At 52.8% G+C, this 22874-nt stretch overlaps 1 protein-coding gene across 1 annotated transcript in view; it reads left to right on the top strand.

The window, feature by feature from the left end:
- The window catches only part of CROCC2 (ciliary rootlet coiled-coil, rootletin family member 2), an 87983-nt gene that overhangs the window by 29482 nt on the left and 35627 nt on the right, over positions 1-22874 (top strand). Inside the window, exons 11-22 of the mRNA XM_067539021.1 lie at positions 89-178; positions 1653-1868; positions 3362-3561; positions 4929-5111; positions 5345-5489; positions 8252-8398; positions 10708-10938; positions 11455-11648; positions 12678-12805; positions 13001-13170; positions 14368-14547; positions 15779-15913. Of these exons, the coding sequence (XP_067395122.1) occupies positions 89-178; positions 1653-1868; positions 3362-3561; positions 4929-5111; positions 5345-5489; positions 8252-8398; positions 10708-10938; positions 11455-11648; positions 12678-12805; positions 13001-13170; positions 14368-14547; positions 15779-15913 (2019 nt within the window). The remainder of the gene's footprint in view (positions 1-88; positions 179-1652; positions 1869-3361; positions 3562-4928; positions 5112-5344; positions 5490-8251; positions 8399-10707; positions 10939-11454; positions 11649-12677; positions 12806-13000; positions 13171-14367; positions 14548-15778; positions 15914-22874) is intronic.

The following is a 22874-nucleotide window of genomic DNA, read 5'->3' as shown; positions in this document are numbered from 1 at the left end:
CTCTCTCTCAGTTAATCAATCACACAGACACACACTTTCTCTGATCTTTCCTTACACTCTCTAAGAAACCACTTATCTTTGAACACAGGAAGCCACTAAAACTGGAGAGCTATTGGAGGTGCAGGATCTGAAAGATGAAAGTGAATCTTTGCAGCGAATCATGGACAGCATCACACAGGTGCATTTCACTCACAGCCAAGGGCAAGGACATAGTTAAGGCACTTGCCTTGGACTTGGAAGATCTGCATTCAAGTCCCTGCTGTGCCATAGACTTCTTGTGTGACCATGGACAAGTCCCTTAGCCTCTCTGTGCCTCAGTTCCCCATCTAGAAAATGGGGATGCCCTGTGTTACAAGGTTGCTCAGCCACTACACCAATGGCAATCTTAGATCAATAGAGAACAAAATCCAGTCAGGGCCCCTTATGTTTCTATTGCAAATGGTTTTAATTTGGTGATTCATACCACCTGGCTCGATTGTGGAAATGTAATGACTAATTGTATATTAAAGATGAACAGTATAGCTGATGGGACAAGTTATTTGCTTACCCGCGTGTTGGGAGGGAGTATGTCAAGTATGTAAGAGAAGGGGCTAGGGCAGAGTTCTTAGCACAGGTTCTGCTTTGTACTTTGTTCTTAGAACAGCTGGGCCAATGTGCTCAGTTAGTGCTGCTGTTAATCTGGTGCAGGCACGAAGTCATTCTGCTGCGCTTCAGTCTCTTGTCAGTAACATTTCTAGAGCGGGTACTTGTTTTTGTGACGAAAGGCCCTGATTCAACATAGCACTTAAGCGTGTGCTTAAGTCCCATTGACTGCAGAAGGACTTAATGACTTTGCTGAATCAGGGCCATTGTACTGACACACGTATTCAGGCACCAGACACAATTTAAACCCCTGCCCAGGGAGCCCTAGTATAGTACCTATGAGGCAGTGTTGCCTAGTGGATAGAGCGCAGGACAAGGACTCCGAAGACCTGGTTTATTCCTGGCTCTGCCACTGCCTGGTTTGAGAGACCTTGGATAAGTCCTTTTCCCATTCTTTGCCTCAGTTTCCCCATCTTTACAATGGAGATAATGATTCTAACCTCCTTGGTAAAGTGCTTTGACATCTACAAATGAAAAGAACTAGGTATTATTATTTCTAGCTGCCCATCGAGCCAGGCCATAGACAACCTTTGCATGTACAGTTGTATACCTAATCCCTGGCTTGCGGAGCATGGAGGTCACTGGGTGTTGCAGTGCTTGGCACCTCTCGTGACTGGGCACTGAGAGCGCCGTTCGGTTGGCACTGGGCATGCAGAATCTCTTATCTCTGTGTTTCCTGGGTGCTAGTGTCACCCCTGTGAAAACACTGAGCCTGGGTTGGGAACACAGCTCTCTTCGTGGCTGGGGTTTGTTTGGTTGCTAGTGTGCATTTCCTGGCCATGTAGCTGATGGGGGTCTCCAGCAGTTGGGCACTAAGTGCTGAGCTAAGAACCGAAGTAGGCTGGCTGTGGATGTCAGCAGGTGCTGGGGGTGCTCAGCACCCTGAAATGAGCCCCTAGGGCCGCATTTCAGGGCTCCGGTTGGCCGTGTTTTAGTGTCACTGGGAGGTTGAGTACAGAAATTAACGGCAGATTAGCTCCATTGGGATTAATACCCCCCTCTCTCCCCAGCTGGCTCTGGCCGATGCGGAGAGTGCAGGGCCTCTCTCTTTGGACAGCATGAGAGTGACAGGTGCAGAAGACCCTGGCAGACAAACCTCCCCTTTGCGCTCTAGCTCTCCACATCGCCGGCGGGTGTCACCGTCCCGTGTCCATTCCCCGTTGCGCCAGGATGCCACGCTGCAGGCCGTGCAGGGTGCCCTCCAGAGGCGACAGCAGCGTGAGCAGGTGAGGACACTGCCTCGAAGTCTGGGCAGCCCCTCTCTTTCCAGTCACAGCCAGCGTCCCAGGAAGTCTCTGCCCACAAACTGTGCCGGTTTCCCCGAGGAGCAAAGCAATGGTGTTGCAGCCACTGGAAAGCTCTGTCCCCTAATGTCTGGGGGAGATGTAAAGAGAAGCAGCCAGGCTCTGTGGGACTCTGTCAGTCACAGGGGCGGGGACTGAGGAGGAAGGATCTGCAGCTAGCGGAAGGGCAGACATGAAGGGAATTAACGTAGGCTTGATTTCTTAGAGAGTCATTACTCTGCTGGATAGACTGGCCAACCACGGCCCTTAGTAGGGAACCAGGCATATCGACCTGCAATTACTTGTCGTCTCCAACTTCCCCACATCCCCCTGACCACCTCCCCCACTTGGGGATGGCAGGAGGTGTCCTAGGCTTCCCCCGGGGAGCAGTAGGAGGGGGAGAGAGGGTCACACAGCTCAGCTTTTCACAGGCTTGTGGGCCAGCTGGCTGGTTCCCAGAGAGACATGGGACCGACCACAAGAGAAGAGGGGGGAGCATCTTTCCAGATAAGAAGAGAACTGCTTGGGCCCTTACGCTGCGGGGGCGCCCACAGGGGGAACAAATAATGGGGGAGGAGAGAAGAAGCAGGCCAAAGGAGGGAGCATGAAACGGAGAAGGAAAAGGAAAGGCCAGAGCCATGAGTGTGCTGCTCTGAGGGGCTGCGGTGGGCTCAGAGATGGGACAGGAGGCATCGGTTGAAGCAGACTGGGCGTACTTTGACTTGCATTCTTCCAGTTGCAAAGTGTGTGATTCCATCAGCTCCGCCCCCTTTCGCACCTGGGCAGGTGTCAGGAGGCAGAAGCAGGCTAATTGCACGGAAGGAGGGTCCAATTTACAGCACCTTACAGGCCACTCATGAACATGGCCTGAAGGCTCCAGCCTGGGTCCTCGGCTCCAGCACAAGTGCTCTCCATCACCATGTGGGGACCTTGGTTTGAACCCCAGCCCTGGTCTGGTGCTGGGAGCAGCAGGCATGGGGAGCAGCGGCCTGAGAAGGGAATGTCTACCAGCCAGGCTGCTGTATCCCAAGGGTGGTGGTGGAGTCTCAGATAGAAGGACAGTGGTTGTACCGCCATGCCATGAGGGTGAGAAGATGCAAAGCCAGGGGTCAGGGGAGGGTCTGTGAGGATTCACTAGAGATGACCCATGCTGCAGCCCTGGGCAAAAACCTTCAACAAAGGCAACTGATTGTCTGGGCCTGGTTTGAAAGAAGCTCTCCTTGGAGGGGAGACAGCTCAGCAAGGCGCAGCAGCTGGCTTTGTGTGAGGAGCTGAGGTAGAGTTGTGGGTAATTTAGGTCCCCGCATCCCAGCATCTGCTCTTCACTCACCAGGAGAGCCGGTTCTGGCTGTGTGCGTGGTGCGCGTGCTGCGTCGTGTGAAGCGGAGTACAATATGCCCTTTACCCTTGTGCCTTATTTTCCACTCTGTGGCCAGGAATTGCAGTTGCAGCTGGAATCCACCCGAGACTTGCTGGGGGCTGTCAGGAAGCAGCTGTCCGACTGCCAGCAGGAGGCGCATGTGGCAGAAAAGCAGCTGCAGGAACAGAGGCAGGAGCGAGAGGAGCTGGCCGGAGCCCTGCAAGATTGCAGGCGGGACTTGCAGCGCTGTAAATCCTCCGTGGAGATTCTCAGCAGGTGTGCATGAGAGCAGGACAAGGGAGATCTATGCCACCATGCCCCTGGGGTGGCCTGGCCCAGGATGGAGTCACTCCTCCAGTCCCTGGGCTAATGCATGTGACAAGCATGTGGTATGGCCCAGACAGGAAAGGGTGTCGCTCCATAGTGTTGTGTTCAGGATTAAATAACCCCTGCAGGTGTCCAGCCTTTGAAGTCTCAGTTCAAGCGAAGGGGAATCACCCATTGCATGTCTCTGTCTTTCTGGACTCACTCAGACTGCTTATATCACTGGAGCTGCTCAAAACTTTTTGCTCCAAACTTTTATCTGACAAAAATATGTCTGTCTTCAGAAATGAACATTTTCCCTGAAAATTTCTGTTTTTAATTAATTTTCTGTTTTGTTTTGTTTTGTTTTTTTAAATAAACAATAGCCACATTTTTCAGCTTTTTGGTCTTTCTCCTTCTCTCCTTTTTTTCCCCTTTCCCCCCTTTTCTCCTGTTTTTTTTCTATTGAAAAAGTGGGGGAAAGGAAAAAGAGGGAGGGAAAGGGAAAAAAACTCCAACACCAAAACCTCAGTTTCCTGTTTCAAAAAAGAAAACCAAAAAAAAAAATAATTTTGTTCTTTGTTTTTGTCAAAAAAGAAAAATTTCAAATTAATTTGCAAAACATGTTTTTCAATATACATTTTAAGGAGACATAGGTAGTGAGACCCAATGATGAGCAGACAGAGGGGAGAATGAGTCCTGTCCTCCATGCATGTAGGTTTTGTAGGAGGTTCTAAGAAGCTTCTGGTCTGAGGACTGGGGCTCCGGATGTGACTCCACCAGATGTTGCATCCTTGCAAACCCTCCCATCTGCCTCCTCTGGACAGCCTCCTGTGTGAGAAGGGTCAGTGTTGGGATGCATCATTCTGAGGAAACACTTATGTAGGACTTGTGCACCAGGGTGAAACTGGTGGCTGCTGATTGCTCCAACATCTAATTCGGTGTCATTGTCACGAGCCCCTGGATGTGTCATCAGCTGGGCTTGAACCTGAATCCAAGGGGTCGTCTTCACTGCAATAATGGGGTGTGCCTGCAGCTCACAAAGACACACCCAGGGTAGCTCTAGTCTAGCTAGCTTGGGTCCCGGAGCAGCGCATGCTGTACAGGCCTGCGCAGGGGCTGGGGAGTTACTGGTGGGGTTAGCCAGTGCTGCAGCGCCCTAAAAAGTACAGGCTTCTACTGCGCGAGCTAAAAAGCTAGCACTGCCGATCTGGAGGCAGCAGCGGTCTCATTGACCCTCACTTGGTCCTGCCACTGGGGGGCAGAGAGCCACCCCATTCATGTGGCTGACATTGTCACAGGGCCCGGTCGTTGACGCACAGCTTCCCTCCCCTCCTCAGGGAGAAGGAGACCCTGGAGGCCAAGGTGGGGAGTCTGAGTGAGCAGATGGACTCCTCCCATCTGGAGGTAGAAAGACTGAGGACACTCACTGGGGAGCTGCAGAGGCAGCAAAGCCTCCTGGAGGAGCAGAAGGAGGACCTGGCCAAGGAGTGGAAGAGAGCAAGGAAGGAGTTGGAGCGAGGGTGAGGTGCTGGCCTGGGAGCCCTACATCTGTCCCTGTTACTGCGACAGGTGTGGCTGGGGAGCTGGCTTCATTGTCGTGTGGAGTAAGCCAATGATGCCAATGGAGCGTAAACCGCTCGCAGATCAGAATGGCAGCATTTAAAGCATTACACAAGGCGCAGGCCAGCGGAGAAGCAAGCCCCTCAGCTTTGCTGCGGTTTTCACTGTCCTCTCTTCTGCATGACTCTTGCAGGCAGAGGTCCCTAGAGCAGCTAGAGGAGAAGACTTCAGCCTTGAAGAAGGAGCTGGTGGTGGTAAAGGAGTCCTTGAACCAGGCCATCCTGGAGAAGGAAGTGCTGGAAAATGAGAAGGAAGGCGTAAGCCATGCTCTGTTTAAAGTAAGAATGGCGATAGTCTCCTAAGAGCTTTGCCAGCAGTCAGCTCACTAATGGGCTTCACAGTCCAGTCTGTTCCCTTACTGGAGGCATTTTTCCTTGTCTACCTCACATTATTGCTACTTAAGTACATAAGAGCAGCCAGCCTGGGTCAGACCAATGGTCTGTCTAGCCCAGTGTCCTGTCTGCCGACTGGCCAGTGCCAGGGGCGTCCGAGGGAATGAACAGAACAGGCAATCGAGTGATCTGTCCCGTCACCCATTCCCAGCCTCTGGCAAACAGAGGCCGGGGACACTCAGAGCATGGTTTTGCATCCCCCCATCCTGGCTGATAGCCATCGATAGACCGATCCTCCAGGAACTTATCTAGTTCTTTTTTGAACACTTCTGTCTTCTCCTATCAGTTCACCTCCTCCTCTGTGGAGCAGAATTGGGTTTATACAGCACCTTTCGTGCCCAGCTCTTCTCAAAGCACATTACAGGCGATGAGCTAGATCCTGTTGCCAAGCAGTGTTTGGACAGGCAAACCGACCTGCCAGTCACTTATCATCTCAAGAGCCCTGGGCCTGTAATCCCATCTCCAGAAAATGCCACTGCATCCTTTCTTCCCACCAGGATGCCCACTAGAAATTGGCTGGCGCCATGGTATGTAGTATCTGGCATGGACGACAGCATCTCTGGCAGTGAAGAATCACTCTGGGTCTGAACGACATTATCAGCACACAGCATGATCCCAGCCCCTAGTGGGAGACCTGAATCCACAGAGCTGGGATTTTCAAAACCGCCTCTGCGCTTTAGAAACATGAGCCCCATTGCTTTTCAGTGAGGCTTGGGCTCCTAAGTAGGACCGGATGGACTCTTTTATGGCCAAAACTTGTTTCAGTGAAAATTGCAGATTTGGTGACACCAGATGATTTGCAGATTCACATCAGCCATCCTGAATTGCTTGGGCCTGAAAAATTGTCTTTTGAAAAAGCTGAAATATTTCATTTCAATTTTTTTTAAATGAAACATTTCAATTGTTTGAGTTGAATTTTCTTTTAGAAATTTTCTTCAATTTAATTTTTAAAACATTAAAAAATGTTAAACGCTCGAAATTAAAGTGAAATGTTTTCATTTGACCAAAGAAAATGAATTTTTTGCCCCACTTTTCTTTGTGTTGAAAAATTTCATTTTTGGGTTGACCCGAAATGAATTTGTTTTCTGATTTTTCAGAACTGAAGCGAAAAATCAGTTATTCACCCCACCCTACTCCTAAATCACGGAGGCTCTGTTGGAAATCCCACCATCTTCTAGCCTGGGGACAGGAGTGACATTGGCTAAGTCGTACGGCAAGTGAGAGGCACAAAGTCCTTGCCCATAGGGGCTGGGAGGGCAGGGCTAGTCTGACATCTGGGAGGGCGGTGAGTGAAGTGCCAGTGCATGGCATGACATCATCAGGAGCTGATGTTTCAAAACGGAAAATTTGTTACAAGTTAATTTCTTTGCTTAGAAATAACATGCCCACTACAGGTGTGACCCAGTGCCTGCTGCAGTCAATGGGCGTTAAACTGGGCCACAGCGAGCAGCGACTGAGCAGCAGTCATCCCTAGGAGGACAACAGAATGGTCTGCCCAGAGCTAAGCCTACGTCCAGGAATTCTGTGAGGCAGCATGTTGAGAGGGGCTAACTTTTCCTAAGTAGTATACTACTTGCAAAATAATAATAGCACTGCCCTGCATAACCCTGTTAGGCCCCCTTCATCTTCTGTAGGGCAGGGCTGTCCAGATGGGGGAACAGGTTTCCCTGTCTCACACAGTAGTGTTCACTCTTCCAGGAAATCCTGGGAGGCAACTAGCAGTGAGCTGAGGGTAGAACGGGGGGGAAAGCTTTAAAAAATGTCCTAATCCTGAAGTGCCGCCCCACCCTAGATGAGTAATGTCATCCCACAATTCCTTCCCAGGGGCTGGTGTGCCATGCCCCATCAATGGAAGTGCAGTCCGCTGGATTGCTAGCTGACCCAGCACAGCGGACCTGGCCCAAAGGGTCCCTCTGGAAGAATGTGCAGGTGTAACTTACAGCACTTTGTAACAGTGGCCGTGCTAGCAAAGGAGTCTGGCACCCATCCTTCAGCTGACGGGATGGTCCGGTGTGCAGGTGGAGTGAGCTGTAGGGTTTGAGTGTGGCACAGCTGACATAGGAGGCAGGAGCTTTGCTACCGTAAACCCCCAGGAAGCATTCTCATTAATGCATCAATAGCCATTGGCCTTGCTGAGAGTTTCCCAGGCTCTGGAGTGGCAGTGGCAGCAGGATACTGGGAACAACGCCCTTGAGAGAAATCTAAGTATCTGATAAAGCCTCCCAGAGACCAGAAAGCTGAAGCATCCCAGACCAACCGGGTGCTGAACAGTGCCATGGGGACAAGAGCTTCAGGAGACATTGGGCACTCCTGGGGTGAGTCCAGTGGGAGTTTTGCATGAGGAAGGACTGTGGGATTTGGCCCACAGATTGCCCAGGTCTGCTCCCTAAAAAACCACGTAGCAGCATCTGCAGCCGTAACAGCCTGACCACTGGCTTCCCAGAGGATGAACTCAGAGCATCCCAAACCCTTCCAGTATCAGTGCTTCAGCCCCAGCATGTATCAAACAACCCGGCCCAGTGACCCCTCATGCTGAGCTCCGGGTCTCACCAGGGCTGAAGGGGGCTCCTGAATCTTTGGAGCGATGAAGATTCTACATCACTATGGTTGGTACGGTGTCTAAGTGCTGGGGTCTCCCCCCTGCCCAGGCCAAGGCCAGCGGTGCTGAGCTAGAATTAGCCCTGAACAAGATGAGAACGGAGGACTCTGAGCTGAGAGACTCACTGGCCAAGATGGCAGCTCTGACTGAAGGCCTTGCCCAGGACAAGGTCAGCCTCAACTGCATTCTCCTGCAGGTAATGAACCTTTGCTGTCTCAGCTTGCTGCCCATGGCCTCCCCTCCAACGCCTGCACTCTCCTCACACACGCGCTGTCCCTGTGCCTGCCACAGACACCCCCGCCCCCGCCCTGTGCGCTGCCTCTGTGCCCCTCACATGCACACGCCCTGTGCTGTGAATGTGATGCTGTCACTCAGCACTTGGCCCGCAGGAGCTGGTTCTGTTGTTCCATGCCAGGGCACTGTCATGTCCCCAGCTGAGATGGGCCAGCTGCAGGGCATCACCAACCCACCGCCCAGCACAGGGAAGTGCCTCCCGCCCCCTTTGAAGGGGCAGTTCCAAGCATGGCTACAAGTTACACATGTCTGGCTAGGATCGCAAGGGGGTGGGCAGGGTCAGGTACCTTCCAGTAGGCGGTGCCCCTCCCTTCTCCACTGCCCCGCCAGCTCTCCAGCCCCCATGCCAGAGTGTCTCCCCTCCCTGCTCTCATCCAGCCCCTCTCTCACTGTGGCCCCCTTCCCCTCCAGTGCTGTTGTCCTAGGAGCCTGGGCGACTTTGCCACTTTCAGCCCTGGAGGAGGGAGTAGGGAGCTGCCGGCCATAGCAGCAGTGCCCAGCATTCTTCCAGCCACTCAGCTGCTACTCCTGGCCACATATTCCCTCCGCTGAGCTGTCAGCTCCCATGCCTGGGCCTACAGAAACCAGCCCCTTCCCGCCAGGGCTGCCAGGTGGATCCACAGAGAAGAGGGGAAACAGAAAACACTGGAGCAGCTTACTCTGCAAAGTGCAAAGCATCCCTGTTTTCTAGTGGCCAGGAGCCCCCTCAGCGGGGCAGGGGACTGCAAGGAGAGGCAGAGCTCCCCCGGCGCAACAGCCGTTCTCTCCCATTAGGTGGCATACATTCCTCTAGCACGTAAAGGCCCCAGCCAGGTCAGTGCCCCTCTCTGAGAGCCAGGCCCTGCCTGGAGAGCTGATTGTTTAAAGAAACCGGGCAGAGACTGGGTGGCAAAAAGGAAATGTCATTATCCCCCTTTGCAGATGGAAAACGGAGGCCTAAAGAGTGTAAGGGCAGGATCCACAAAGGGACTTCGGAACGTAGCTCCCACTGATTCCAGTGGGATACTTCCTGGGCCGAGTGACTTGCCCAAAGGAGAGGTGGGACCTTACCCAGATTTCCTGGGTCCTACTCCAGTGCCAGCCAAGCTGTGTCAGTATCTCCTGCAGAAGCCCTGCCCCAGAGCCTCAGACCTGGTGTGTGAGGTTTGCCCTCTCCCACCTGAGTCTCCGCTGGGCTGGGGCATGCAGGCAGCCGGAGAGTGCTGTCTTCAGTGGTTGCCTGGAGTTTGGAACCACGGGACGTTTCCTTCGCCTCTCTCTAGCCCTGGGCGGGGCCAGAAACGTTTCAGCGTGGCCAGCGCCATCCCAGTAGGGCTTGTAACTGCTGCGGGCCTGTAGCTTCATCGAGGCCTGACATGAGGGGGATCACAGCTCCCCACATCAGCCTGGAACCTGCTTATACATCCCATGGAAGGCTTTGCCCCGCTTCTGCGTCCTGCCAGCTCAGCCTTCGGTGCTTGAGCTCTCCGGAGCCCGCATCTCACTAGCGTGACCATCAGAGCCTCCGAGTTCGTGCTCCGAGGATCATGAAAGGAATCTGCAGCGCCCACACCCCTCTGGGTCTAAGTTACCGTTGGGGATATATTCCTGTCCCTGGAACATCTCCAGGCTGAGAACGGATCTGCATGGCAATTGCAGCTTTTTCTCTCTGCCGCTGAGGTTCTAACTCTTCACCTTTTGTTGAGGCCACTTTTTTTAAATTGAAAAATGAAGTTTTCACCAAAATGTTCCACGAAAATGTCTTGATTTGGATGAAAATCTTTTTTTTTTTTTTTTTTTTAATTAACACATTCAGAGTGCCAACTTCAACTTGAGATGGGAAATTTTCAATCTGAGTTTTTATTTTTCCTGGAAAAAATCAAAATGTTCCCATGGAGAAATTCTGAACTCAATCGTTCTGTTTGAAAGTTTTGATTTCCCCGCCAGCTCTGGTTCTGAAATGCCACCTTAGCTTTGTCCTCTCTCCATGCCCATCCTCAGGCCAGAGACCCTTCATCCTGTCCATACTGCCCATCTGTCTATAGGCCTCCAGTCCTGTGGCTGGCATGTGCCAAAGGCTCACAGGCAGCTGTGCTCTTCTGATGTCCACTGTGGAAGGGCCGGCTCTGACTCTGACCCCCCTGCCCTTCACTTTTGTAGTCTGTAGGGTTCTTCCCTCCTGGGGGGCCCCTCACCCCAATGCTCTCTCTTTGGCTTTTGGGTGTGGTGAAGCTGGAGGAGGAGAAGGGCGCGCTGCTGGAGCGGAGGCGAGAGCTGGAGCAGGAGCGAGCCAGCCTGCGAGACCAGCTGGCACACATGGAGCAGGAGCTGGCACGGGTGAACGCGGCCAGGCGGGGGCTGGAGCAGAGCTGCCAGGCAGCGGAGGAGAGGCGAGAAGCACTGGAGGAAGAGATGACAATGCTGCGCAGGGAAAAGGCCCAGCTGCGGGATCACCTGACGCAGGTGAGAGCAGACCCTGGTGGTAACGCAGGTGAGAGCAGGTGACGCAGGTGAGAGCAGGCCCTGGCCCAGATAATGGTCCCTACCTGCACCCTGCTGTGCAACAGCCAGGCTTCCCCTTGCAGCAAAGGTCTCCCTCCCCCATCCCCGCTCTTCATTCCTCTCTCGTGGTGGCTTTGCTGCCAGCCAGCCAGTGCATGGAGCAGCATATAGCTACGGGCCACAGGAGCAGACTGGGAACAAGAGGGGGACACAGAGAGCAAATCCCCCCAAGTTGCTCTGTGGGGGAAATGACCCATTCCAGCAGTATCCCCGGTGCAGATTACTGTCCTGGTGTGCCTGGCCAGCAAGGTAAGGAGAGGCAGACGGGAAGTAGCCTTCCCACCAGATCCCTCTCCCTCCCTCCCTGCAGCCTACAGTAGGGATAGCCAGCACAGGGACTGTGGGTGCAGTGAGGGCCCCAGTCGGACCCTTTGCTCTCTTGCTTTGTTCACCTTCCTTTCCTCTCACTGTCCCAAGGCAAGCAGCCAGAACCACAGTCTGAGTGAGCAGCTGGCTCACAGCCGCCAGGAGCTGGGGATTCAGGCCGACTCTCTACTCCGCATCGTCCAGGAGAAGGAGGAGCTTGCTAAGGAAAAGGCGAGGCTGTCGGTGGAGCTCACGGCGCTGGAAAGGAAGAGGAAAGGCCTGCTGGAGGAGACAGACGCACTCAGGTCCCATCTCCTTGCTCTTCAGATCCTGGGAGATTGGCGGAGCCCGGATGGATATCACCTGGAGGCTGGCTGGTCTCTTATTTGGAGGGGGGGCGGGGGAAGAGGGGTGCTAAGGGGTGCCATGGCGGGGGAAAGGAGGTCTCTTCTAAGTGCCAGGAGCTCCTTGCTCCGCTGCTGCTGGGGCTACCTGCTGCTTCCTGGCAGGAGCTGGGAACAGCCCAGATCAGTAATGGAGATGGGCCAAGAGGGGTCATGTCTGACCGACCGACGAATGGGGGATAGCAAGGGATGCCAGGACCCCCCTCCTACCCGACATGCTGCCCCTCCCTCCTTTTGGGGGGGCAACTGGTACCAGCAGCACTGCAGAGCAAGGGAGGCAGTTTCCAGCACAGCCTATGCCAGCTGCGAGGGTAGCTGGGCCAGATCAGAGCCATGGCGGAGGTTGACAGACTCGATAACCGCATTCCCTCGGACACAGGCAGGGAGGGTGTGCCAGCTGGCCTGGGCAGCCAGCTCCCTAGGCAGTTTGAATGAAAGGATCAGTAACGCTTCCCAGCCCTGGGTCTCTTCTGCCACATGCTGGTGTGAATGATGCCTATCTCACGCGGCAGGCGGTGGAGTTCTGCCCCCCTGAGCGTGGTCTCAGTGCGCGGATCACATGCACGGCAGCCAGGCTCGGCCACATATGCGTTTAATCGTTTCCGTGCTGAGCTAGCGGCAGGGCATCGAGCGATTGGTGGCAGCTCCCTGCGGGCCTACTGCTGGGAACACACGGCACATGGAGAACAGGAGTGAGGCCCCAAGGAAGCCCTGCCCAGCCAATGTTCATGCAGCGCACACACGGCATTCAGGCTGTGGCTGGCTCAGAGTTGGTGGCTCAGAGCTCAGCCATAGTTTTCTCAGGGCTCAGAATAGACCCAGCTTCCTCCCACAATCAAAGAGCCAGCTAAGGGGCTGATTCCCATTCACTGGAGGTCAGGGAAGCACTAGCCTAGATCGCTGGCCCTGATTGTTTCCGCTGTGCCACAGAGCTGAGAAGGACATGCTGGAGACCAGCCTTTTTGAGATGCAGGAGTTAGCAGCACAGCTGGAAGGCCAGAAGGAACAGCTGGAAGGAGAAAATCAGAGCCTAGAGCAGGCACGGCAGGTGCTCCAAGGTAAAGTGCATGTGTTCCTGCTAACTCCCGCTTTCCTTGGCTGCGCCCACACCCCTGCCTCCTAGTGGCTCGCAACCCCAAGCCTTATGGCCAGCAGGCAAGGGTACTGCCAGCGCTGCACCCCTGAGTGCGCTTTACACAGGCAGGAACCAAAGGACAGAAGCTGTGAAGGTCAGGGCCTTCTTTGTTCCACAGTGGAGGTGGAGAAGGCACAGCATGAGCTGGAGCTGCAGGACACCGCGCTGAGGCAGGACATAGAGGCACTGAAGCAGCACTTAGCGCAGATGGAGCAAGAGACCCAGCTGGCACTGCAGAACCAGAAGCAAGCCCATGACCAGGACCTGGGATGCCTGAAACAGGAGAAGGTAAGCACTGCAGCTGTCAAGCAGAGACAGCGAGGAGCCTGGCTTGGCTGGAAGCTGAGGCTAGATGAATTCAGACCAGAAATGAGGCACACATGTAACAGTGAGGGTAGCGTACAATTGGGCACCTCACTCAGGGCACGGTCCCCTCGGTAACTCACCATTGGGCGCCTCATCCAGCGCACAGTGCCCTCAGTAACATACCTTTGGGCGCCTCACCCAGGGCACGGTGCCTCTCCAGTCCTTGGAGTCCCTCTAGGAAGATGGGGGGTCATTGTGAAAGATACTCTTTAGCTCAAACACAAGGTAAGGGCTTGCTGCAGGACTCCCTGGGTGAGGCACCCTGGCCTGTGCTCTGTGGAGGTCACGCCAGGGTCATACCTGTCCCTTCTAGCGCTAAATCTGTGGATCTGTGGAAGAGGCAGTGACAAGCGAATGGTGCTGATGGTGCCAAGTGGCACTTAGCTGCCACACGGGATACCCTGCAACTGCAACGATCCAGTCTGCCCACCATCCTCGTAAGATCATTTGTGTGAGCTCTTTCAGCGGGACCTGGCATGGCAGGACAGTGGGCCTGGTTCTCCTCTCACATGCACCTGTTTTATGCTGGTGTAGCTCCATTGACTCAGCTGGAGTAGTTCCTGATTCATGCCACTGGTCCTGAGAGGACAAACATTTACAGAGGAAACAATAGTTGCTGTCCCTGACCTGGGCCATGTCAAGGGGTGCAGTGACTTTGTGCTGCCCCTGTGGAACTGTGGCCTCTGACCCAATGCCCAGTGAGCAGGATATGCAGACTCCCGTTGACTTCAGTGGGGAACCTTGAGCGCCTTGCAGTAGATTATACACATGGCGCTCAGGCATGCAGCCTGTCCTGCCCCTAACAGCGGCCCTATCTAAGCAAGTAGCACATGGCAATATGGATGGAGACTCCAAATCCCAGGCACCCTGGGAACCTGGCTATAGCAGGTATTCTTTGTCCTAAGAGTTCTCCTCCCTGCCGGCCAGAAGCGTGGCGTGCATAGTAGCTGTACCATGACCACGCTAATGCTCTCCCTGACCTCTCTGGCCCAGAGTGCAGCTGGGCCCTGTGTGGAATGCCAATAGTCTGCACTGCCCAGGCGCCGGTCACTCCCGCAGAAAGATCTGTGCCCATCCTGACCTGTTGTATTGGCCTGCTTCGTTCTTGCTCCACGGCAGGAGAACTTGTGTCTGGCGCTGAAGGAAGAGAAGGAAGAGGCTGTGCACCAGCTGCAGCAGGAGAAGGAGGAGCTGCTGTCCAAATGTGAAGCTGAGAAAGAGGAGCTGGCTGAGGAAATACTGAGTTTGCAGCAGGAGCGGGATGAAAGCCTCCTCCTGTTAGAGAATGACAAGCAGAAGGTGAACAGGGAGAGAGTGATGGAGGAGCGCTGGCTGCAGGAAAGCTCCGGTCCTGGCCTCTGCCAGCAGGAGGCACTGTGGGGAATGGTATAGGTGCTGGCTGTGGGGAACCCAGTGAAGGGCTACAAAGATGATCCAAGGAATGGAGAACCTGCCTTACAATAGGAGACTCACAGAGCTTGGCTTGTTTAGCCTAACCAAACGAAGGTTGAGGGGAGCTAGGGTTGCTCTCTCTAAATCCAGCAGAGGGAGAAACACTGGGTGGGGAGAGGGGTTATTTAAGTTCAGCACCATTGTGGACACAAGAATAAATGGATATAAACTGGCCATCAACAAGGTTAACTTTGAAATTAGGTGAAGGTTTCTAACCACCAGAGGAGTGATGTTCTGGAACAGCCTTCCTAGGGGAGCAGTGGGGACAAGAAACCTAGCTGACTTCAAGACAGAACTTGATAAGTTTATGGATGGGATGGTATGATGGGACAGCCTACAATGCTATGTAGCCGATCTGCAAATGCTAGTAGCAAATAACTTCAATGGCCAGGGATGGGACACTAGATGGGGAGGGATCTGAGTTACTATAGTGAATTCTTTCCCAGGTGTCTGCCTGGTGGGTCTTGCCCACATGCTCAGGGTTTAGCTGATCACCATATTTGGGACTGGGAAGAAATTTTTCCCCAGCTCAGATTGGCAGAGGCCCTGGGGATTTTTTGCCTTCCTCTGCAGCATGGGGCACAGGTCACTTGCAGGTTTAAACTAGTGTAAATGATGGATTCTCTGTAACTTGAAGTCTTTAAATCATGATTTGAGAAGTTCAGTAACTCAGCCAGAGGTTAGGGGTCTGTTACAGGAGTGGGTGGATGAGGTTCTGCAGCCTGCAATGTGCAGGAGGTTAGATTAGATGAGCATAATGATCCCTTCTGGACTTAAAGTCTGTGGGTCAGTGAGTCTTCTCCAGGCCCAGCCTGTGCCAGTGGGAGGTGCTGTGGGGAATGGTACAGAGTGCTGGCTGTGTGGAATCCCACAGCTACTCCAGGCCCAGCCTGTGCAGTGGGATGTGCTATCTGGAATGGTATAACAGTGCTAGCTGCAAGGAAGCTTGCAATCACTTCAGTCCTAACAGTGGTAGCTGTGGAGAATGTCCTTCCTTCCCAGCATGCTGAGCTCCTGCACTTGTCCTTCCACATGTGCCCTTATTGAATGATGGTTCCTCTCTGTCACACCCTGCCAGGCGTTGTCTCTGAAGGAAGCGGAGAAGAGTCTCCTGTCAGAGAAACTCAGCGAGGCCCAGCGGGAGCTCATGAACACCAGGATGGAGATCGACCGGGTGAAGCTGGAGGCTCTGCATCGCCAGGAGCAGGATAAGGTAAGCTCAGATCCTTCTCTAGACACCGTGTGGCCAAATAGGCATGTGCCCTGCAGGCTGGAGTTCTGCTGTAGCCAGCTCAGTGGCAGGAAGGTGCTTAAACATGTGCCAAACTTCAAGCATGTGAGTGATCCGATATCAGCAATGGACAGGATCGCCTGTTTACCCTCCTTGCTGCTAGACCACTGTTTGAGAATGGCCTGAGCCAGCGAGCTCCAGGTGAATTTTGGGACACAACAGGAGGGATGAGAGGAGTTGGGCCCATAATCAAACAGTTCCTCTGCATGCCAATTGGTATCCCCCAATCTGCCGTGAAAAGTACCCAGAATGCATCGCACCGAGAAGCAGCGGTTGATGCCTGGGACACCTACCCAGGTGCAACACGCTTCTAGCAATGCAGCACTGTTTGGTGTGAACGTGACACTTCAAAGGGGAAGTAGCCTTAACCTGGGGCACCTGCCCAGTGTGGACACAGTCAGTGCAGTTACGTTGGTTCGCTTACATCGATATACACTAGACTGGCATAACTTCTGCGTGAGACAGAGCCTTGCTCTGAGAATAAAAACCCTCTTGGGTGGAAGATAAGTGGGCAGACCTTTCACTGCCTCCTATGTGCATTGAAAATGTGACTGATCTCACAAGTCAGATGTGTTGGCCAGTCTATATCTACTTCCTGGCTGAAGTTTGTTGTTATCAGACACACATCACTCTGCATGACATGAGTGACACCCTCTGAAAGGAGTGCTGTTACAGACCACAATTAAGGTGCATAGGCACAGCTGTGTGCTTGACCGTAGCTAATGCTGTTGGTCCCTGCAATTAGCTTACAGAAATCCAGTGTCAGTGAGCTAACACTGTTGGGTGGTTTGGTTTGTTTTTATGATCAGAAATGTATGCATGACATCAGCAGGGGCTCAGCCACTAGATAGATCATTCCAGCGGAGAACGTGCACGTTAAAGAATAGTCCCCAAACACCAAACAAAGAGTACAGAAGGATATAAAACTCCAACCAGAACTCATCTGCAAAGCATTGACATTGGAAAGATTGGTTGGGAACCAAAGGGAAATCAAATGCAAAGAATAAAGTCTCTCAGTGACTGTAAACAACCCCTGCCCCCAACCATCACTGAGTGAAGGGAATGGAAATAACTTGCTGTGGTGTACTGGTGTGATCAAAAGGAGAGAGACTTTGTTCCCCTGGAAAATGTTCCGTTTGATTCCCTGGACCCAGCTGACTTCTCACTGAAGTCAACAGAAAAAGATTTCTATGGGGAAAGGAATGGATCTTTCATCTTTAACCCCTACGTGGGATGTGATACTGTGTCACTGGACCTGTGTTTTTTAGCTACCTCAAAAGATTCATGCACACCTACATACATACATACATTATGTGGCATTACATAGACAATAATAAGAATAGTCACTAATATACATTCCAGCAGCAAATTTCCGTAGGATAGGGATCGATGTACCCAGGAGCACAGGCTGGAGGGTGGCACAAATCACCTTTCCTGTCTGCCTTACCTTCCACCACATGTGAGAGAAGTAGCAAAACAAGAACTAGTCAGTTTCACCTTCCTGAACTCTGATCCCTCCCTCGCCATGGCTGCTCTCCCACAGAATCCCCCTCTGAGCATCAGTCAGACAGAGGGGAAGTGATGCCCCCCAGCCACACAGCACAGGAGTGCCAGAGGCAGGGTCAGAAGCTGGGGGTGCTGAGTGCCAGTCCAATGAGGGTCTCTGTAGCCCATATCTCGGCCAAATCCCCTGCACTCTTGACCTCCCTTGAGCTCACTTTAGTTCATCCCTCCTCCTTGCCGCCACACTTTTCAAGCACATGCCATGCTCCCACTGCCCTGACTTCCCTCCTGTTTACACTCCTTCATCTCCGGCAGCTCGGCTGCCTGCTCCCTCCTCTTCTCAAACTGCCCTTAGCCAGCTCACCAACAGCCTCTCCCTGGCCAAGCTGCGTCGCCTTTTTTTTCCTTCTCCTCTAGCTGTGCGCTCCTCTAGACACAGCTGATCACTCTCTCCTCTGGCCAGAAAGGTCCTGCTCACCTACCAAACACTCCCTCAGGATCTCCTTGGATGCTACCTTGCTCTGTCCTTGGCTCTCTCTGGAGTGACTTCCCTGGTGTTACCAGGGATTTACACTGGAAAATACACTGCTGAAGATGGACGCTTAATAATTCATTGTCATGTTCTTTTGCTGCTGGACTCAGCAGCCAAGGGGTTAAGGCAAAGCCGGTTTGATTACGTAAGCACTCCCATTTTTGTGCTGTGGGCCTTGCCTCCCAGTCCCGTTTACACTAGGGGGCTCTACCAAACAGAGAATGGGCAGGGCCAAGAGTGAGTCCCAGCCACACAGCCATCTCCAGCCAGCCAAAGTTTTGCAATGAAGTGCTGGAAGCAGCCTTGTATTTCTTCATCCGGCTGTATGCATGGCTCTGAGATTGCCAGTCCTTGGAGAAATCATATGTAGCCTGCAACCCAGTAAAAGAGCTTCTGGCACCAGAAAAAAAGACCTTGCCCAAGAGTCGGTCATTTCCTGGAGCTTCCCCTCCCCTCCAGCCCAGATGAGTTCTCAGCCCAGATGGCAGCTCATGAGCCACTGTAGCCTAAGAACTTATCTGCCTGGCACCACTGTGTGAACTAAAGGGGTTTGACTTGCAGAGTGCTCTAGCATGTAGTGCTCTAACTGCCCCACATAAACCCTTCTGGCTTGCTCTCAAAGGCACCTACTTTGTGCTGATGCAGTCCTGCTTCAAACAGAGCTATGTTAACACGCTCTAAGTACCTTTGAGAGCACCCCAGCAGTGTCTGCCTGGGGCAGTTAGAGTGCTAGACAGTTCACACCTCTCTAGTTCACACTGTCATGCCGTGCAGCCAAGTCCTTAGAAATACAGAAAGGAAGTGAAATCCTGGATGCCACGTGCCCCATCAGTGTCTTTGACAGCAGCTCGAGGCTTTTCTTTCCATGTTCTCCACCCATCTTTCAGAGGGATAAAGAAAGTTGCTGGCCAAGCTGCATGTGCCAGAGCGACAGAGCGGGGAGTGGAATAATGGGCCTATTGGGATCACGTAAGAGTCCCTTGGTGAAACGCAAGGTCAGATCCCCAGCTGGTGTAAATAGGCATAGCACCACAAAAGTCAGTGATCCAGAGCTCCTGATGGTGTAAATTGGCATAGCTCTGTGGAAATCAATGGGCCAGGCGCCCAGCTGATATGAATCAGCATAGCTCCATTGACGTCCACTGGTCTGTACCTATTGACAGTAGCTGAGAATCTGTCCCTTTCTTGGTAGCCCCCAGATCTTTGATCCCTGCTGACTTGTCTCTTTTATCGCTGGGTGTAATGCCACATGCAATGGAACCCCGGGTTTTAAAGAGACACCTTATAATCTCCTCAGATTCCCAAACAAGGCGTTGAATACAGCTTCAGATGCTGCCCCTGCTCATCCAAGCCCCTGAAAGGTTTGTGCTTTCCTCATCTGCAGTGTGGTTTTCTCTCCCCTGCTGCTGTGTGAGAGACCCACACAGATATCAGGGAAACCCCTGACGGTAGGCCCGATCCTGCCACATGCATGGCTACACAGAGCCCCACTGACAAGAGCGGTGTTTCACACACGCAGGAGGCCCCATGACATCATTGTGTCTCCTTGTGGACACGGGGCTGTTTGGGAGGAATAGCTTGCAGCACTGGAGCCTCCATTTACAGGAGAAACAGTGCAAGTGAGAATGTGATCAACTGCTCTTGGCTCCAGGAGTCTTTGGAGCTGCTTGTAGCAATACTATGTATGCAATACTCCATTTCTGTCTGTACTAAGTGAAAGCATCCCTTCAAAGCTCCTCCTCAAGGGGAGTACATCGAAACAGGCTGTTTCTTGCATCCAGCATAGAAAGACCTGAGTTTGTGAGAAGCACTAGGGAAACCCGTCAGGAGCATCCCAAAAGATGCAGTGCAGGGGCTGCGCTGTTTATGCTGTATGAAAAAAATCCTCAGGAGCTGTATCTGTACAATACTGCTAATGGGAGACCACACAAATGAAGGTGGTTTCCTGCAGATATCCCAGGAATCCCCTCTGCCCACTGGATAATATAAAACCAGTGCAAACATCCAGGAGACTAGATAAAATACAAAGAGGTGCAAAGAGAGGAGAGAAATGGGCAAGGATTAACCAAATGCCTGCATGGTTAAAGAATCCCACTGAGTTCAGGGGCATTACTCACACGAGTAAAGTTAAGCACTTTAGTTTTGCAGGATTAGGGTCTAGGACCTTTTTGGAGGAAAAACACAAATCTACAAATGAGGATTTAGCTGGGGTTGGTCCTGCTTTGAGCAGGGGGTTGGACTCGATGCAAAGAATCCCATGCACAGCTATAGACTGGGGACCGACGAGCTGGGCAGCAGCTCTGCAGAAAAGGACCTGGGGGTAACAGTGGATAAAAAGCTGGATATGAGTCAGCAGTGTGCCCTGGTTGGCAAGAAGGCCAATGGCATATTGGGCTGCATTAGGAGGGGCATTGCTAGCAGGTCACGGGAAGTGATTATTCCCCTCTATTCGGCATTGGTGAGGCCGCATTTAGAATATTGTGTCCAGTTTTGGGCCCCCCAATACAAAAAGGATGTGGACAAGTTGGAGAGAGTCCAGCGGAGGGCGACAAAAATGATTAGGGGGCTGGAGCACAGGACTTATGAGGAGAGGCTGAGGGAACTGGGCTTGTTTAGTCTGCAAAAGAGAAGAGTGAGGGGGGATTTGATAGCGGCCTTTAACTACCTGAAAGGGGGTTCTAGGGAGGATGGGGCTAGGCTGTTCTCGGTGGTGGCAGATGACAGAACAAGGAGCAACGGTCTCAAGTTGCAGGGAGGGAGGTCTAGGTTGGACATTAGGAAAAAGTTTTTTACTAGGAGGGTGGTGAAGCACTGGAATGGGTTACCTAGGGAGGTGGTGGAATCTCCATCCTTAGAGGTTTTTAAGCTGCGGCTTGACAAAGCCCTGGTTGGGATGATATAGCAGAGGTTAGTCCTGCTTTGAGCAGGGGGTTGGACTAGATGACCTCCTGAGGTCCCTTCCAACTCTAATATTCTATGATTCTATGATCTCCTGAGGTCCCTTCCAGCCCGCATCTTCTGTGATTCTATGAAAGCAGGAAGGAGATGCTGAGAAAGACTATGGCAGCCTACTTATCCCCTTATAGCAGATTCTGGTGGCAGAAACTGACCATGCTGGACACAAGCCTGATCCTCCTCCTGTTGGGGTTGATTAGAGCTTTGCCAGTCAGCGCGTGGGGCCCATAGGCTGTATCCCCACCAGCCATATCTTTAGCAGGCACAAATCAGCGTAAATCCATGGAAATCAGTAGCGCTGTGCTAATTTACACCAGCTGGGAATCTGGACCATACCATCCCGACCCAGAGAGGTAAGACAGTCCCTCTTTATACAGGGTTAGTTCAAGCACCTTTGGAATTCTATGTGTCGCAGTTTTGGGTGCCCCATTTCAAGGAAGATATTGGAAAATGGGCATCAAGCCAGAGAAAGCCAACAAAAGCAATTCACGGTTTGGAGGGACTGGCCTATGTCTGGGAAAAGGCTACAAGAATGAAATCCGGATCTAGTACAGTGCAAGGAGAACTATGCAGTATTACAGGGTGGGAACACAAAGGGGAGGGATGATTGTACATAGTTCAGGGAGGAGTGACAAAGTAAATGGGATTAAACTTTGCAAACAAAAATGTAGGCTAGACATCAGGAAAAATTTCCTAACAATAAGGACGATTAAACCATGGAATAATCTTCTCAGGGAAGTGCTGGAAGCCCCTTTGCTGGAGCTATTCATACTTGGTCTAGACAAGTCACTTGGGATGTTGTGCAGGGAGCAGTCCTGCATTGGCAGGGGGCTGGGGTGGATGATCTAATAGGTCGTCTTCCATCTCTACATTTTATGATTCTACGAATTTTTGCTCCATTAGAAATGCAGGAGAGAAAAAATCCTGGGCAGATGGGACAGAGTAAAGCGTTGAAATGGGCATCAAACACAATGGAAAGGAAAACAGAGAACATATGGAAACAGCTGACGACACCTTTTAAACCCTTCCTGGCTAAAGGCTGTGGACTGTCCTCTTTGCTCGGAGCCCTGGTTAAGAGGCACAATTCCTGCCCCCTAATTCTTAGAGAGGGACTGGCCGGGACCAGATTGCTGCCCCCATGTGCCAGTGGTGTTGTGCTGGCAGGCACACTGGTGGTGGAGCTCAGCCCAGTCCCCACCCCTCTGCCTGCTCCTGCAGGGGAGATGTGGGGGGCCATGTCTCTGCTCAGCTGCATCAGCCAGGCCAGCCTGCTGTCTGGCCCTCTGGGGGTGGATTAACCCATTTGTGCCAGCACAAGTGTCAGGCCCCCTGCAGGCGTGAAGTTAACATCTCTGCCCTGCAGGAGCCTCTGGTCCAGGAGGTGTACGGGGCATGGCCAAGACATTGCTAAACCCAGCCATTTCCAGCTGCTGCCACTGTTGCCAGAGCCCAAGAGAGGCTGGCCTGGGAGGCAACCAGGAGCTAACCAGCACCAGCAGCCCAGGATCAAGGTGCCCATTGCCTCCCCTCTTAGTCTCTGCACTAGGTTCAGTGCTGCACGGGCGTGAATCCCTCTACGGGCCTGATTCTCCTCTGACTTAGATCTCCATGGATGGGGTATCTGCCCGTGGAAGCCAGTGGCCCTCACTGTGAACTCCCGCTGCTTTCACTTCGCTGCAGCGCCCAGAGTCCCTCCTGGTGGCAATGCTGGGGGTGGGATGGGAGCCAGGCCTTGCCACAAGGCTCTCTGCAAGGCACAGAGCGAGCCAGGAGCATGGAGATGCGTCAGAAACGCGGGCGGCCGGGGGGGGAGGGGAGAAGCTGCATGGAGCGTGAGCAAAGGAGTTGGGCAAGGATGTGTGCCCAGCTGAATGTGCCGCCTGCTGGCAACTA

The sequence above is a fragment of the Emydura macquarii genome, unplaced genomic scaffold (assembly GCF_026122565.2).
Source record: "Emydura macquarii macquarii isolate MOO-44397 ecotype Brisbane River unplaced genomic scaffold, CSIRO-AGI_Emac_v2 contig_499, whole genome shotgun sequence".
Lineage (NCBI taxonomy): Eukaryota > Metazoa > Chordata > Testudines > Chelidae > Emydura > Emydura macquarii.
Note: the sequence above shows the minus strand (reverse complement) of the source record. Positions and strands in the feature narration are given on the sequence as shown.